This window comes from Panthera uncia, chromosome E3 (assembly GCF_023721935.1).
Source record: "Panthera uncia isolate 11264 chromosome E3, Puncia_PCG_1.0, whole genome shotgun sequence".
In the NCBI taxonomy this organism is placed as follows: Eukaryota; Metazoa; Chordata; class Mammalia; order Carnivora; family Felidae; genus Panthera; species Panthera uncia.
The window spans coordinates 30,029,353-30,046,849 of record NC_064815.1 but is presented as its reverse complement, the minus strand read 5'-3'; the positions used below and the strand labels follow the sequence as shown (position 1 = coordinate 30,046,849).

The 17,497-nt window shown below is 45.0% G+C and overlaps 1 protein-coding gene across 2 annotated transcripts in view; it reads right to left on the bottom strand.

Moving 5' to 3' along the window:
- The window catches only part of RNF216 (ring finger protein 216), a 147,035-nt gene that overhangs the window by 93,187 nt on the left and 36,351 nt on the right, over nt 1-17,497 (bottom strand). For both annotated transcript variants that reach the window (XM_049638961.1, XM_049638960.1), the window contains exons 7-11: nt 15,762-15,926; nt 8,439-8,553; nt 4,586-4,725; nt 1,114-1,164; nt 65-202 (exon numbers count right to left, since the gene is read on the bottom strand). In XM_049638961.1, coding sequence (XP_049494918.1) covers nt 65-202; nt 1,114-1,164; nt 4,586-4,725; nt 8,439-8,553; nt 15,762-15,926 — 609 coding nt within the window. The remainder of the gene's footprint in view (nt 1-64; nt 203-1,113; nt 1,165-4,585; nt 4,726-8,438; nt 8,554-15,761; nt 15,927-17,497) is intronic.

The window sequence follows — 17,497 nt, the reverse complement described above, 5'->3', positions numbered from 1 at the left end:
GTCTGTAAGTGTGTCGCATCCTCCGTGAACACCTCGCACGCGTGGACACGTCCCATGTTCTCACCTTCCCAGATCCGAAGACGGCCTCTTGGGCGTATCTGATGAGACACTCTTTGCAGAACAAGTGCGCGTCCGCACACTGCGTCAGCTCCTCAAACGGAAACTCCCCGTAGCAGCAGCGGCACTCGATCAGCTGGCCGTCCTGCGGGCCGTCAGAGACACGCGTGAGACGCCCCGCGCGGAAGCAGACGGGCAGCTATGGGCCACGGTCCCCCATCCCCAAACGCGTTCTGAGGTAAAAAGCAACCTTCAGACGCCATCAAACAACGATGAGCTGTTCTTTCCTCCCTAAGTCTAGCCCGAGATGCTAATACAAATAGTAATCTATAACTGGAGACAGGGAGAACCGTCATGGGTTTTTATTCTTTGGAGGCATCCTTTGTACAAAGTTACCGTATCAGGAATCCCATGCTGCCAGTAGAGCGAGCACACCTATTCTCCGGCGCTGACATGATTACACGAATCAGGGGCAAGTGGCATGAAGGATGTTATTGCGAAAAGCTTCAAAAAGTAGGTTTTGCTCTCTTGTAAGAAGGCAGGAGTGTGAGGGGCTGCATCTGAGCCCCAGCTCTATGTGCAGCGGCCCCTGAAACTAGCTAGTGCAGCAACCTCCGGCACCGTGAGGACCGTGAACTTGCTCCTCTCGCTAATGGTAGAGATCGAGCCAGTCACCAGTCCGTTCCCTCCGTGCTAGAAAAGGCCGCTACATGAGGACAGCAGAGAGCGTACGAGTCACCTGGTCCTCAGGTCAGACACGGCGCTTCCTTCTAACCCTTTGGCACCAGAACTAAATTTGCCTCTAAGAGCCTAACGGATTCCAGGCAATGTTTTTCAAGACGAACAATTCTGTCATTCTCTCTGCTTCAATTCTGACCCAGTCTGGGATCAAGAATGCCAACCATGGTTCAAGTATCTGACTGCAAGCTGGTTGAACCACAAAGTCAGTACATCAACAGGTTATACAGGAACCAAAATCTGCCACCGGGAAATGTCGTAAAGAAAACAGGTCACGTAAATACCCAGAAAAAATGAATTCGTGGGATTTCAAACTACCTTTTGATACTGTTCTTCATTCATCTGCAGGGCGAGCAGAAAGTCTTCATGCTGGGGAACAAAAAATAATCCATGCAGATACAATTTAGGGAAGATGCCACAAGCATTTAGCATTTACTTTCATAAACACAAAAGGACTCAATTACGAAAAATCATCTCTTCGCTTACACGGTGTAGTGGTTTAAAAAGTTACCTCAGAGTAAATTTAAAATGCACCAGAAAGCTAAATATAAAAAAGGAAACCGAACAAATACTGGAAAATATGGGGGAAGCTTTCTCACATCGGATTCCAAATGTGGAAGGAATGAGGGAAAATCCGTGTACATAACACTTCTGAACAGCAAAGACTTAGCGCAAGCAAACAGTAATGTGAACGGGCCACAACCTAGTCTGACCTGGTGTTTTGTGGGCATGGCTGGAGCGACGCAGGCACTCCGCTCACATGACCGCTACGGGCACACCTAGCACCACAGGACTAAGTTACGTGAGCAATTACCCTTTGACTCATCACATGCACTTCCAGGAACGTATCCCCAAGACGCTCTGGGGCAGAAAGAGGAAATCAGGCACACATGGGGGTTTTTACCACGGAAACACCTTGAACGTCCACCAAGAGGAATCACCGAATCAACACGGGTAATGCAGAAAACTGCACACCAGGCGGTTTTAAAAAGGAAAGGAGAATCTCTGGCTTGCCTAAGAGTGACCAGCAGGGTGCACTATTAAGTTTAAAGGCAAGGGGCAGAAAAGTGGGCTGCCTTCCAGGTAAGAGAGCAAGAACAACAGAAAACAACCTCCTCCCAATATATCTGCTTTTACATAAAATAAGGAAAGACAGACTAAAAACTATTAATAATGGTTACATATAGAGGGACTCAGGGGTCATGGGAAGAAGGGATAGGACAGAAGGTAGGTCTCTCTGTTCCTTGTTTTACAGTTTTGACTTCAGAACTAAAAATATTTTATAAAATCAAATAAAAGCAAATAAAAAACCAACTCCTTAAAACTTACAAACTTGTTTATTATTTATTATATCAAAACCCCGCTGTTTATCAAGTTAATGGCATAACCACATAGACTTATTTCAAGTGACTTTGTAATATTTTGATTTCATATTTTTAATGACATAATCAGACAAAAAATTATAAATAAATCTCAGACTATATTTAGTGCCGTTGTTGGCAATTAATATTGAGCTGGTATTTCAGAAATGTTAAGTATATAGTATAGAATGAAGAAAATAAGTCATTATAAAATTATTAAAAATCAAGAGTTTTGGGGCACGGAGCCTGCTTGGGATTCTCGCTCTCCCTCTCTCTGCCCCTCCCCAACTCATATGCTTGCACTCTCTCAAAATAAATAAACTTAAAAAAAAAAGAATCAATATTTTTAGCATAGAAATACAAACAGAAAATGGAGTAAAAAAAAAAAAACCTATAAACTAAATTCGAAAACGAAATCTCAGTATGAATTCCCACTAAAATAAAACAAGGTATGTTAGACAAACTGGTGATCCCAGGTCCAGGTCAGGCAAAGCAGGGTGAACCTGGGTCACCCTGTGTGCCAGAAAGGAGGGATGCTGTCAAGAATGACCGAGGCCAGGATGGAGACACTGACCAGAAGGGCTGGGGGGGGGGGGGGGGGGAGAGGGAGAGGAGGGAGAGGGAGAGGAGGGAGAGGGAGGAGAGGGAGGAGAGGGAGGAGAGGGAGGAGAGGGAGAGGGAGAGGGAGAAAGAATTTCAAGCAGGCTCCACAGTCAGCACAGAGCCTGACATGCGGCTCGATCCCAAGGCCATGAGATCATGACCTATACCGAAATCAAGTGCTGGACGCCCAACTGACTAAGCTACCCAGGTGCCCCCTTTTAACACTGTTCTGACGAGAAATCGATGGCTGCCATGCTTTGATGCTGTACCATGAAATGTGCCAGCATCCGCAAGACCCACGGAATGCACGAAATTAGTGCTTTACGTGACAAAACCATCATGTGTGGAAGATCCATTAAAGCACAAGGTGCACTAACAGGTGTTAATGTGACAGATGACAGGTAACCGTGACAGATGGATCAAAAATTCTAATTTCTGCTTGAGGACTAGAGTTTTATCACTGGCCACAATCATTTCACTTTTGAGATAATGCCTGCCCCGTGCCTACTCCTGAATAAGAAGCTTTCTGTCAGCACTTTTTCAAATAAAAAGAGTGTTTTGTGGGGGAAGAGGGCCTGATTGGGCATCTTGCAACTCGAAGGCACCAGCACCTCGAGACCCCACTGACCGGTCCGTGTGCGGCAGAGGCACCGTGCCAACTTCCCGGTGGGTCACACAGAGCATCGCGAGGTAACGTGATCAAAGAAGTAAATCTTACTCTTTCATCAAAGGCGTTTTAATTAAAAAAAAAATTGTTTTATTATTCACTTAAAAGAAGGCTCCAAGCCCAGCGCTGAGCCCAACACGAGGCTTGAACTTACAACCCTGAGATCGAGTCAGATGCTTCACTGAATGAGCCACCCGGGTGCCCCTCAAAGGCACGTTGAGAAACACTGAGTTCTTTTGTAATGTGAGTGCCTAGTGGTGCAGAAAGTGGTTACTAGCACGGTCTGGTGCCACCGACTTGGTTTATGCTGAGCCAGCGCTGCTACTGTTCTGTCAGTACAAAGTCAACGGAACGAAACAGGCAAAGGATGTCTCGTGAGGGTGAAAGATCTGACCTTGCAGACCTCCTGAAGAGTCCCGGGGGGCCCAGAGGTTCACGCGCTGAATCTGAGAGCCACCGATGCAGAAAATACAGAGCAAAAAACCCCCGATACATAAATATTCTGGTTGGCTTGCACACTTGACAGTTTACTCGAAGACCTGAAATGCTAAATGGTACCTCTCTCTGGTTGTTCTCCATCCTTAGAGGCCAAGGGAGGTGAAATAGGTATGTTTATCAAGCTCCAATTAAAATTCTTTCACATAAATCTGATCTATAAGTGGTGAACTTTACTCAGTATTATTACAAAACCCAGTTGTTTTTTTAAAGCTTTATAGTTTATGCAAACCAACCGTTTGAAAGAATATGCAAATCTTAAAAGACTTTTTTTAAACATTTTTAAGTAGGGGCGCCTGGATGGCTCAGTTGGTTCAGTGTCTGACTCTTGATTTTGACTCAGATCATGGTCCCAAGGTCATAGGATTGAGCCCTGTGTCAGGCTCCATGCTGAGCGTGGAGCTTGCTTGGCATTCTCCCTCTCTCTCTCTCTCTCCCCCACTGCCCTTCTCCCTAGCTCACACTCTCTCCTGAATAAATAAAAACAACAACAAAAAAAAGATTTTTAAGTCTGCATACCACAACGTGGGGCTTGAACTCATGAGATCAAGAGTCGCATGCTCTTGCAACTGAGCCAGCCAGGCACCCCTTAAAGGACCATTCTATACTGAGCTCTAAGAGCAAACCAGAACCCCGGAAACACACCCCAAATCCCCTCTCCTACCTCTGCCATTTCCTTGATTTTCTGCTCATAGAACTCCTGCTCTTGCTGCACAGCTGGGAGAAGGGCACGCCGGTCATAGGACCTACAATGTCGCCGCTTATTTTCCAGAAAGAACATCCTCTTTTCTATTTTTATGTCACCTGGAAGATAAGTGACCACCACACAAGATCATGCAGACAACTGTTGCTAGGAACGCAGGGCAGCCATCCCAGTCTTCTGGGGCCCGGTCCCCCCCCCCACCCTCAGGCAGTGCGTTTGCGACTCTCGAGAACACATTCTACTGTCTGGGAAAACTTGGTCCCTTACTGTTCCCTAACGTATCACGCACTTTTTGACTTCCATGTTTTCTTCCCCCTTGTTATGCTCCAACTGGAAGGGCCCTCCTATCGTAGCAGTACTGCACCGCGCGAATATACCAGTTTATTAGCCATTCTACCAAGGACAGTTGGGTTTATAGTTTGGGGTCGTTAGGAACACGTCTGCACTTCAGCTGAGCACACGTGAAGGAGTGGACGTGCTGGATCATAGAGCTGCATGTCTGCAGCTTCAGAAAACAGCACCAATTTTCCAAACAGCGGTGCCACGCAAGGTACACTCTCCCCCCTCCGGCAACGCGTGCGAGCTCCAGTCACACCACGTCCTCACCACCTGTGCCACCGGCCTGTAATTTTAACCATTCTGGCAGGTGGCCAGGCATCTGATCAACGCTTTTTGAACTTTTTACTTCGAACACCTTCCTACAGAACAGCTCAAACAGTAGTACCTACGTTCACGGTAAGCAACATTTAGAATAAAAAACAACAGAATGACAGATGTCAGACCACGTAATTGACCTGTTCAGGTTTTTTATTTTTGTGGATTTCAGAACTTACATTTTCCAGAAAACGGTCTATTCCACACAAACCTTCTATTCTTTCACTAAAGTCTCTTCTTCATAGTATCTTTTGCTTTATCAATATTTTCTACATCAGGTTCCTGATACCTCTCCCCCACTTCATTCTTTTTAACAATTAAATTAGCTATTTCAGTACCTTGCCTTTCCCTGCAAATTTTAGGGTAAGGTTGCCTGTAGCCACCAGAAAGTCTTGCTGGGATTTTGACAGGAATTACATTAAGCTTGTGTATCAATGGGGAGGATTTACGTCTTTCCTATGCGGAGTCTTCCTGTCCATGAACATCATACACGTCTCCATTGACTTCTTTCTCCTCTGATTTCTTTCTTCAGTGTTCTGTAGTTTTTGTCACACAGCTCTTGTAAGTGTTTTGTTAGATTTACACCTAAATATTTAATTTGGAGGTGTGGGGGAATAGTTATAAATAGCATTGTATTTTAAACTTTGATTTCCACATACTCATTCTGGCATACAATTGTTTTTTGTCGGTTGACCTCGTACCCTGCAATGATACTGAACTTATTCAATAATTCTAGAAGTATCCTTGGAGTTTCCTATGTAGACAATCACGTTATCTGCTTATAGGGGCAGTTTATTTCTTCCTTTCTGATCTGTGCGTTTACTTTACTCCACTAGCTATAATTTCCAGTACATGTTGAATAGCAGTAAATAGAAGACATCCTTCCCCTGTTCCCAATTTTAGGGGGCAAGGATTCACCATTAAACAGGACATCAGCTTTAGGTTTTCTTGCAGATGTTACCAAGTTGAAGAAGCTCCTCTCAAACTCCTTTCTGAGTTTTAATCATACGCAGGTGTGAAATATTATTAAACACCTTTTCCGCACCAATTAATATGATGTAATTTTTCTTCTTTAGTCTGTTAATATGGTGGATTATATGGATTGTTTTCCAAAATATTAAACTAGCCTTGCACCCCTGGAATATACTCGAGTTGGTCACGGCACACAATTTTTTTGTGTATCGCTATGTCCTATTTGCTAATATTTTATTAGCGATTTTTGCACGTCTATTTACAGATATTGGTCTAGTTTTTGTACTGTCTTTGTCTGCTTTTGTTATTAGAAGATACTGTATAGAATTAATGTTCATTCTTCTAAAAAAGTTTGGAAGAATTTTCTAGTGGATTCAACTGAGGCTGGAGATTTCTTTTTTGGAAGACATGGAAAACAATGGATTCAATTTCCTTAATAGCTACAGGGCTATCCAAATGATCTATCTGAACATGGGTAAGTCTTGGTAGTCTGTGTTTTTTGAGGAACTGGTCCATTTCACTTGTAAAATCTTCGTGTGCAAAGCTGTTCACAGTATTCACTTTGGCTGTCTGTAGGGTCTACAGTGATATCCCCCATAAAAGGTGCTAGCTCCTAATATTGGCAATTTGTGTCTTATTTTCTTGGTCAGCTTTGCAAGAGATGATAGGCTGTATTTTTTATTAATGCTCAGTTTACATCCAAATGCTCCCAGAATCTTCATGAGAAGACTGTGTAGTTATCAACGGATTAAACCATAAACAGTGGAGGGGGAATCCTGTCTCCTCTTTGAGCCAAGCAAGGTACAACCCAAATAGCAGTGCTTGGATGGCAAACGGCTGAAAAGGTGGACAATGAGATTCCTGGAACAGATAGAGGACTCTGAGACTATGTGTACTTATAAGCTGCTGTGAAGAAAGGTTAAATGTATCTGTAAGTCATAAATATCAATGCTGTGTGTTGTCTCCACGCAGCAGACTCACGTGGAGTATGTTCACCCAGACTTTCAAAGAGCTTCTGACAAGCAGAGGAGACACACAGAGAAGGGCAGTGAGGAAGATGAAGCAGCAACAGACAGATTCCAAGTCTTCTCAGAGACAAGAACTACACCCATGGCAGGAAATTTCGGGAACATTTTGACCGGATATAAAAGAACTCCGTAAAAGATAGAGCTGACCAACAAGGGAGTGGACCATCTTGCAAAGTGGCACTTTCTTTCCTCTACCACTCAAAGTCAGAAACCAATATGGAATGACTATGTACTTGGGATGCCTAGTCTAAACCGTGGATAAACTTAGCTGAACGAAGAACCACCTACACGCTGTCCCTACTTTCTTAGCCTTTGGCAAACGTGTGAGAACGTCATGGCAGGAGAGCAATGTACCACAGACTAGCTTGGGGACCTCACAACTCAGAGTCTATGGGTTTCCTTTCAGATCCTCAAGAGCTCAGAAACCCAAACCCTTTCCAACTCCCTGGTTGCCTCCCAGAGTTTCCATTTAGTCACACCTGCAATCAAGTTACGTTAACTATGTGCAGATTTGAGAGAAAGACAAATAGAAAACAAAAGGGAAATAATCCTATTTCTGACATAATCTATAGGAAAATTTTATGGCGGCCTCTTTTATTGGACACAAACGACTCGGATCACATCTGATGTAAAATCCAACAAGTTTACTTGGATCAGATCTGATGTAAAGTCCAACCCGAAGTGACCCCTCTGGAAGAGCTTTCAGAAATTATTTCATCAACAACAGAATGTCCAACAAACAAGTGACTGTTCAGGAGCTGCGTGCTTTTCCCGTGCAGAAGCCACTTTCTCGGGCACACAGATAATCAATCTCTGGCCTAGATAATTTCACCAGAGATAAAGTGAATTCTTGTCACACCTTCAAGACCGGCCCCACCCCCCAAGTTTGAGAGTGTCCCCAAACACTTTCTCACACATGAACTCTGACACTGCACAGAATGTTCTGGTCATGGTGTTCCCTAGGCAGAAAGAAGGTGGGCGGCAACCACAGCCACTTTCTAAACACATGGATGTGCTCTCAAAGCAGTCCATGCAGTCGGTCCCTGGGCTGGCCCGGCAGGGCGGCCACGCCACGACTGGCCTTTACCGGCTGTGTGGGAAGGAGACGGTCTGCACAGTCACTACACAGGCTGTGAGCAAAACTCAAAGTTGGCCGTTACCTTGTTCAAACTTGAAATCTATGTAAGAATACTGATTCATTTCTTTTCTCTTTTTTCTTTTTCCACTGGTTTCTGGTGATAGCTCCTGCCATTTTTTAATGGCATCAGAAAAGGCCTAGAAATTGAGAAAGGGAAAGGTTACCGCTGTACATGGGACACAAGAATACACGAAAGCAAGCCAGGCAGCCCCAAACCTCCTCTGACACACAGTTTCAGCTATCTCCCCTGCATGGCTTACCAGAAACGGGCCGCAGCAAAATGAATAGGGAGCATTTCATTATTTTCTCTTCTTTCATAAACTGCCACAAGGGCAGAAGCAAAGGCTAACTGACAAAGGGCAACATAAGGAAACACCAACTGTTCAAGCTGTCCTCGACTGCGTCCAGGGTAGGTCACCTAACAGATGGCTGACGAGTTCCACTCTACAGGCATACCCTAAATGGTCTACCTCTGGCCCACACTCCCCATCCACTTTCCACGAACATCCCCATGTTGCTCGCGGCTGCCCGAGTCCTCTCCCTGTACAGCACACTGCAAGGCGCGAGTCTTAGGCCAGCAGTAATAATCCCTTTTCCTCCATACCCTCAGCTTCTCTCTTTTTCATATCTTTCCAATCGATACTTCAATGTGTTCGAGTCTTTGCCATCTTAAAAAAAAAAATCCTTCCTCCCCTTGCCTCTTTCCCCTTTCTGGTACCAGCCACCACACCCCAGCCCAAACCTGTCAAAGGTGCCATTTGGCCACTGTTTCCTCACCTCACCTCCTGGACGTCTTCCAACCCCTTCCCATCGGGCACCGAAGCCCATCTTTCAACTAGCTTACCTACTTGGTAACAGGAGGCAGACTCTAGACCCCGTGTTTTAGTCCCCGTGTCACCAGGCCTCTCAGCAGCACGGATGACGCAGACTGCTCTTCCCTCCCGGGGTCCCGCGCCCTCTCTGCCCACTCCTCCTCGCCACCCTCCTCCACTTGGCCTCTACATGCAGGGAGGCCTCCAGGCAGCCTCAGCTCTCTTCCTGTGCCTACTTCATCCAGGCCGGGGAGGTCACCCTGTGTGTGCTGATGACACCCACCAACCCACTTCCTTTGGCCATTCAAGCATCCAGATGAATTCTTTGTACTTGTAGGCCTCACAGACCTCACTCAACATGCTGGCAACTCAACACTTTCCAGATGGAATTCATGATCCTTTCCCTTCCACTTAGCTCTTTTACAGTATTCCTCATCCCAGGGAGGGACATCCCCCCAAATCCCTCTCACTGAACTCCTACTTCTAGAACATTCAAGGTTTGTGCTTAATATCTCTTGCTCAGGGAGGTCCTCCCGGAGCCTCCTGGTCCACCTTAGGTCCTCCTGTTACACTTTTTCCGAGCACCTTACATTTTTCTTTCGAAATGCGGCTAATGGTAATTACACACTTATTTGTCTGATTCTGCTTCCTGTTATCCCCTCTACGGACTATGGGCTTCTGGGGGACAAGGATGGCTACTGAGCCCAGGCTGTATCTGCAGCGACCTGCAGAGTTTGCATTTCATACTCATTTGGTGAACAGTAAAAGGTTCAGGGATGTGTACGTGTTACAGGAATGTTGCTAAAAAGTCACATTCTGAATGTCTGAGGGGAGCAGCTAGGCTGGCACTCTGGTAAAGTGAAAGCAAGAGAAAACGAGCATTCCAGCTCCAATAGAGGGAGCGTCACCCTTTCACCTTCACCTACCTTCCGTCCCTTCCTTTTCAAAATCTGAGGTCTTGGAACCTGAAGGGAATGGCCGTGTGCCTCCGCACTGCTGTGAGCTAAGCCCTTTGTGCGGCATGGATACGGCTCATCTCACAGCACCCCCGAGGGAGGTGTTCTTTCACAGCAGAGGCAACCGAGGCTTATGGACGAAGGACCTGCGCCCAGTCAAGTTGACTAACACTGGGATATGAACTCAGGCCAGCTGCACGACTAAACCCCCTTCCTCTCTTTGACACCGCCTGGTCCTCCCAGAGCGGTTCAGGGAGACCCTGAACCAAAGAGCCGGCCAACAGCACAGCTCATCTTACTGCCTTTCCATCTCCCCAACCAACGTCCTCCCTTACTCTGTTTCCTCTTTTCGGAGTTCTGACTATCTGAGGTGTTCCCCACCAACACTTAAAGTCACATGTTTGTGTGGCAAGACCACTAATTCCTACCAAGTTTTACCTAGAAGTAAATGCTCCATCCTTGAACCAGGGCTATCTGCAAAAACCCAGGAAAAAAGGCAGGGCAGGCACAATAATCTGAATATTATAAAGGAGATGATCAAAGGGTAGATGCCAATTGTCAGCAACTAATGAAACCGGAATGTGAACTAAGAGCTTGTAACTGGCAGCCCACTGGGTTTGCAACTGCACCACCCTCCTGTCTAGAAGTGAAATAGGATCACTACCTTTCTCCCATTTAAATACTATTTTTACTGGGGCGCCTGGGTGGCTCAGTTGGTTAAGCGTCCGACTTCGGCTCAGGTCACGATCTCGCGGTCCGTGAGTTCGAGCCCCGCGTCGGGCTCTGGGCTGACAGCTCAGAGCCTGGAGCCTGTTTCGGATTCTGTCTCCCTCTCTCTCTGACCCTCCCCCGTTCATGCTCTGTCTCTCTCTGTCTCAAAAATAAATAAGCGTTAAATACTATTTCTACTTAGCAGGAAAAGAATCCAAACTGGTTCTTGTCAGGAAACTGTATCTTAAAACACATGTTGCCAACAAATTAAGGAGCCTCCGAAATCTTACCTCAGTAGTTATATCAATCAGCACTTGTCTTAGTATTAACTAAACGTCTAGGGAAACAGACCAAATAAAATTATAAATCAGAATCCTTTCCTTATAGGAACTGCTAGAGTTCACACCTACATACCCAAAGGCACCGTGGTTACTTTTTCTTGCCTCTGCACTCAAGATTCTTCTAGTGAAAACACCCTTCCCTTAAAATCTTGTTCAAATGACGCCCTCATTTCTTTCCTAGTGTTCTCGTGTACCTTTATTCACTCTTTTATAACACCATGTTGTTTTAATCTTTTTTCCCCTTTTAATCTTCTCAAATAGACTGAAAGCTCTCTGGAAGGAAGTTAATTTGTGTTCTACAGAAGCCACTGTCCTCAGGGTCTAGGTGATAACTATCACACAGGAAGTACTCAAAAAACCTACCAGGAGGAACACAGGAATACGAGATATTGAAGATCATTTTTCCTTTTACACTTAGCTGGCATTTCTCCCTCCAGCCTGCTCACATTCACAAATCAAATCCCCACTCAAGGTATTGGTCCTGAGAATCAAGGATACAATCTGGTAAGGATACAAGATTCTTAGGATATCTTGACAATAGCCAAAATTCCTTCAAGAGAGGACCTAAAAATACTACAATGGGCATTTGATGAAATAAAAGTTGAGAAGTGTCCAGAGACTCCTCTATGGAGGCTGGCGGAGGTCAGGTCTAGAAATGGGGACGTGTCGCCTGCATGGAGACAGAGGTGATCATTAAAGTACACAGGGGAGACATCTAGGAAGGCTGGGGAGCGGAGACACCCAGAATGAGCACATGGCAGAGGACTGAAGGGCTGATTAAAAGACGACACCGCCCACTAGTATTTTAAGCTCCACAGGGGAAAGGATCTTGCAACTGTTCACTGTGACATTCCTAGTGAATGGTCCGTAGCAAGCACTCAACACGCTGTCTGAATGAAAGAGTTAGATCTGTGGCAGAATCACAGAGGAAAAACTTGGAGGAGAAACCCAGTGGTACTATCGGCCACGTGTGAGTGTGTACACCAAGAGAAAGTTGTCAGGTCTAGAACACAGAGGATCAACCTCTGTCCAAAGGCAAAGGGAATTCCTAAGCTGACAGCTATGTTACGAGGTGCAGAGGAGGAAAGGGAAAAAAATGAACTGAGGACTAATGGATAGGTTTGACAATAGAAGCGTGTTTTAGAGTTGTTGGCCATGAAAAGACAGCCACAGGATCAAAAAATAAAGCAACAACAAAAAAAGCAAATGAAAAAAACAAAGGCAACCAATTTTAACCCCAAGAAAAATAGAAAATTCAATAAAGGAAACATTATTGTAGTATATTATCTTCCCTAGCAGTGAACATTTACATAAATCATAACAAAAACTTTAAAAACAGATTTAACAAAATCACGTATCAAAAAGGTGAGTGTGTATGGGTAAGGCGTAGATCCCCATCTACTAAAAAAGAAAACTAAAATAATTATTAAAACTAATAACTCAAGCATAAGCATGTGTTAATAAATGTGGAGATAAGTACTAGAAAGAAGACAGAGAGAGAGTCGAGTTGTCTCTGGAGAACAGAGGAAGAGGGTGAGGAAGGGGGCTTCAGACCGTGGTTTAAAGAATTACCCACCCACCCCCCAAAAAAAATTACAAATAAGCATTTTGGCACAAATTGATTTTTAAAAGTATGGCTGAAAATTCCTTTGATAAAAATTAGTATTCATTTTACCAAGCAGTTCCTGCCGTGAGTTTTAAGGATGACCTGTTCCCTCCAGTCTAGAAGTTACTTATTTTTGAGAGCACCTTTGTCCCTACAGAGGGTAACGGCCGGAAGAAACATTACTGCAGCTGCACTGTGGTGTGCAAGAAACCTACCCACAGGATACGTCCGTAAAAAGAGTTGAGCTAAAATATACCTGACCACACACGCACTGGGGACGAGTCTTCCTGAGCCCTTGGCCTCCATAGCACAGGCTGGGAACAAAGCAGAGCAGGCCCTCGGGTCCTAGGCCCCTCCAGGGGGAGCTCAGCGCTGTGAACTTAAGGAGGCCAAATCACAGAAGGCTCTTGTGCTCTTGTAATAGTACTCTGAGAACGGACTCTTAAAATCACACTGTGAGGCAGTTACCAAGTCACTTCTAAATACAGAAGCTTGACAAGTGTCCCACAGCACACAGAAGGAAGTGTGGATGGAGGGAACTTCTTACTGAAACCTGATACATGCGAACCGCTGTGACGGGCTCGCTCCACACTGTACCCAACCCGATTCTCCCATTAGCCACGTAAGGCATCCACTGTTCACCAAGAAAACTGAAGTTCCACACGTTGAAGACATTTGCTCACAATCAGAGACCTACCTGGTAGAACTGGAATTAAAACTCAAGGGGTGGGGGAATCAAACCTAAGTCTGATCAAGATTCTAGATCCAACTAGAATCGGTCGGATATGTTAGAACCGGTTAATGATGCCACAGCATACGGTCAGCAAAATCTACGTGGTCAAAACCCACAGGATAAATAACCTATTTTTTTCAACAAATGAGCAGCAAGTAAAAGTAAAGGGGGAGGAAGGAGAGAGAAGTTATAGATTAAAAGAGATTTAAGTAACCTATCAACCAGCTGCAATAAACAGATTTTACTTGGAACTCAATATAACTGAAGGTTTTTGACACATCCAGAGAAATTTGAACAATGACTGGATACCTAATAATGTTAGTTTTTAAGGTGTGAGAATATTTTGATTACGTTTTTCAAAAAAGAGTCTTTATCTTTTAAAGGTAAACACTGAAATAGTTATGGATTTAAAGAAAGGGAAACTTTCCTTGGAATTTGCTTCAAAACAGTCTGGGAGAGAGGGAGCGGGCAGGGTGGGATGAAACAAGACTGGGCGGCACTGACAGTTACTGAAGTGGAGTGATGGGTAAGCACGGGCTCGTTAAAATACAATCGCTAATTTTATACGTGTTTGATGTTCATAATAAAAGGGGGAAAAAATCCAGGGAACTGTGATGGGCTCCGGTGAACATGCGCATGTTGGTAAACTAAGCGATCATCACGCGTGCGGGGCAGCACAGGGAAGGCCTACTGTGGCCATGATGAGAAACATCCCTGGGGGTGCTTCCCACACCCTACCCACGTGGGCATGGCTGTCTAGGGCAAAACTCTTACGCACCATTTGTACACAGCAGGGAGAGGTTCTGAACAGAGGGCATCAGGTTTTAGCTTCTGCCAAAGAGAACTTCCCCTTAAACACCCACTTCCATTCAAACAGTCCAATCCACCCCGTTTCAAAACCCGGTAAAATTTCAAACTACCCACCCAAACAAGCAGACACCACAAAAAATATGCAGGGCCAGAAAAACCAAGAGAGGGATAAGGAAAGTATAAATAACAGGGGAGCCACAAAGCCCTACCACCCCCCACCCAAGTGAGGAGTGGGCTGTGGGATGACCAGGGACAAGCATCTGCTAGCCAAGTTCCTTTTACCGGTCCCAGGACGGTGGCAGGGACACCGCTCCCAGGACCAACCCACCCCCAGGCCACAGGAGCTGTCCTTTTCACTTCTCATCTGGGCTCCCCGGGAGCTAAGCAAAGGTGTCAGGCACCAATGGAGCAGTGAAGATGCTAGAAGAGCCTAAAGATGAAAGACCCTTTCTTTCTTGTGGTCGCTGGTTTTGGGGGGAAGCTCATTCATTTTTCCCTGACAGTACAGCATCCTCCATTTAGCGTGAGGAATGAGATTCAGAAATAGAAAGCACTAACTACGCAGTCCCCTCAGAGTAATTTTACCTAAGCGTAACCTACAATTAGAGGAGTTTGTGGACAGCTGCGTGGATCTTCCTGGCCATCTACAGGGGGAAGGGGCTAGACTCAGAGTGAGGCCACATTCACCCATGTGACCTGTGCCCAGCTGGAGAGGAAATCAGGGAGGGGCGCTGGAACACATGTTTCACACCTAGCCATCTCGCTCTCCACGTGACATTCGTTACCCTCTATATCCTCACGGGTAAACCAGAACTTCCCTGCTTCTTTTTTGACACATTTTTTTAAAAGTAGGCTCCACACGGGGCGCCCGGGTGCCGCAATCGGTTAAGCGTCCGACTTCAGCCAGGTCACCATCTCGCGGTCCGTGAGTTCGAGCCCCGCGTCGGGCTCTGGGCTGACGGCTCGGAGCCTGGAGCCTGTTTCCGATTCTGTGTCTCCCTCTCTCTCTGCCCCTCCCCCGTTCATGCTCTGTCTCTCTCTGTCCCAAAAATAAATAAACGTTGAAAAAAAAAAAAAATTAAAAGTAGGCTCCACACACAACGTGGGGCTCAAACTCCTGACCCCAAGATGGAGTTACATGCTCCACTGAATGAAGCAGCCACGAGACCCTACAACTTCCCTGCTGCTAATCTCTTTCTTTTCATTCAGTTCCTCCTGATCAGCAAATACCTGTGTCTATTTATCTTCACCCTGACAAACTCCTTAGCTCTCTGCCATCATAAACCATCCAATTTCCACAAGCTAAACTCTTCATTCTGTTATCAAGGGAAGAAGTAGTCATGAGGTGTGACCCCACCAAGAAGACCAATGAGCACCTTTCGGGTGATTGCATAGTGTCCTTTGAGCTCATGCAGGGCCCACTTGATGTCCTGACTGCTGAGCATTTTGAAGTCGGCCATCAGGAGGTCAGCAGCTTGGATGAAGCAGCGCTGGTCAAGAGGAGCCAATTTAGAATAGTCAAAAAAGTCTAGTTTAGGCAACTGAAACGAGAGAGAGGCATAACGTTAGGAGAACAGAAGTGCATTTCCCATGTGGCACAAATCACTTTAAGAACTGCTTATTACAAGGGGTGCCCGGGTGGCTCGGTCGGTTAAGCATCCAACTTCAGCTCAGGTCATGATCTCGCAGTTCGTGGGTTCGAGCCCCACGTCGGGTTCTGTGCTGACAGCTCAGAGCCTGGAACCTGTTTCGGATTCTGTCTCCCTCTTTCTCTGCCCCTCCCCCACTCACGCTCTGTTCCTCTCTGTCTCAAAAATAAATAAACGTTAAAAAAAAAAAAAAAAAAAAGAACTGTTTATTACAAAATACTCTCACTTGTACTGATAATCACTCTATGGGGGTTACCAGCCCTGCACAGAGATGAAGAAATTGATGGTTCAGAGATGCTAAATAAGCTGCCTAGAGTCTGGTGACTAGTTTTACCAGCCAGGACTAGTAAAAAAGTATAGCTATGGATTTGAAACCAATCTGTCAGTCATCTTCTTTCCACAAAGTGTTCAGAAAAAACTAGTACTTCTGTTACAGAATATGGAGAAGAGTCAAAACAAGGTGTGGAGAGTAGGACTTGGCAGCCATGAAGCAGTTCTGTTCTAGACTTTCCTTTCCACCTGACACACTAAATACCAGTTAGGATTACAAATAAAAACGATGATTAAGATTTTAGCAAATCAAACTGTTTATACCATGATACAGAATTTAGTTATATAGGTACACGCACTCTATATAAATCTCACATCATAAGAAAAACTATAAACAGACAATGAACTCTAGGCAATGAAACGCATGCTTAAGTATGTATGGAGAAGTGGGGCGCCTGGGTGGCTCAGCTGGTTAAGCGTCCGACTTCGGCTTAGGTCACGATCTCACGGCTTGTGAGTTCGAGCCCCGTGTCGGGATCTGTGCTGACAGCTCAGAGCCTGGAGCCTCTTCAGGTTCTGTGTCTTTCTCTCTCTCTCTGCCCCTCCCCCACTCACACTCTTTCTCTCAAAAATAAAAAAACATTAAAAAAAATAAAAAAGTGCTTGGATCATTTAAAAAAGTGTGTATGGAGCAGTGTTGATGTTTTTGTGATTTACTTTGAAGTGCATCATAATGAAATGAAACATAAGAGAGATGTACTGACAGACAACTGGATATGTCATTCTATGGGGTGGATATTATAAAGTGGATATAATAAAATGTTAACTTTTACTAGTAGTGCTGGTACTTGGGTATAGAGGTGATCCATGTAAAATTCATTTGGCTTTACTTACCATATGTCTGAAAATTTTCATAATAAAATATTGAAAGAAAAAAAAAAGAAATGAAAAATCTTGGCCAATTCTGGTCTCATTTTAAAAACTTGCTTTGTAAGACTAAAGACATGGAGGGTTTGACTTTTGTGGGAAAGAGAAGATGGAGTTACCGTAAAAGAAGTTAAATACAGAAGCCAAAGCGGCTCAGGACAGAAATCCCACTGAAGGAGAAGTATATTCTGAAATCCTGTTTTGCAGGCTGCTCTCTAAGGATGTGTTCTGACAAAGCACTTTCTTCCCACAAAAATGAAAACAGC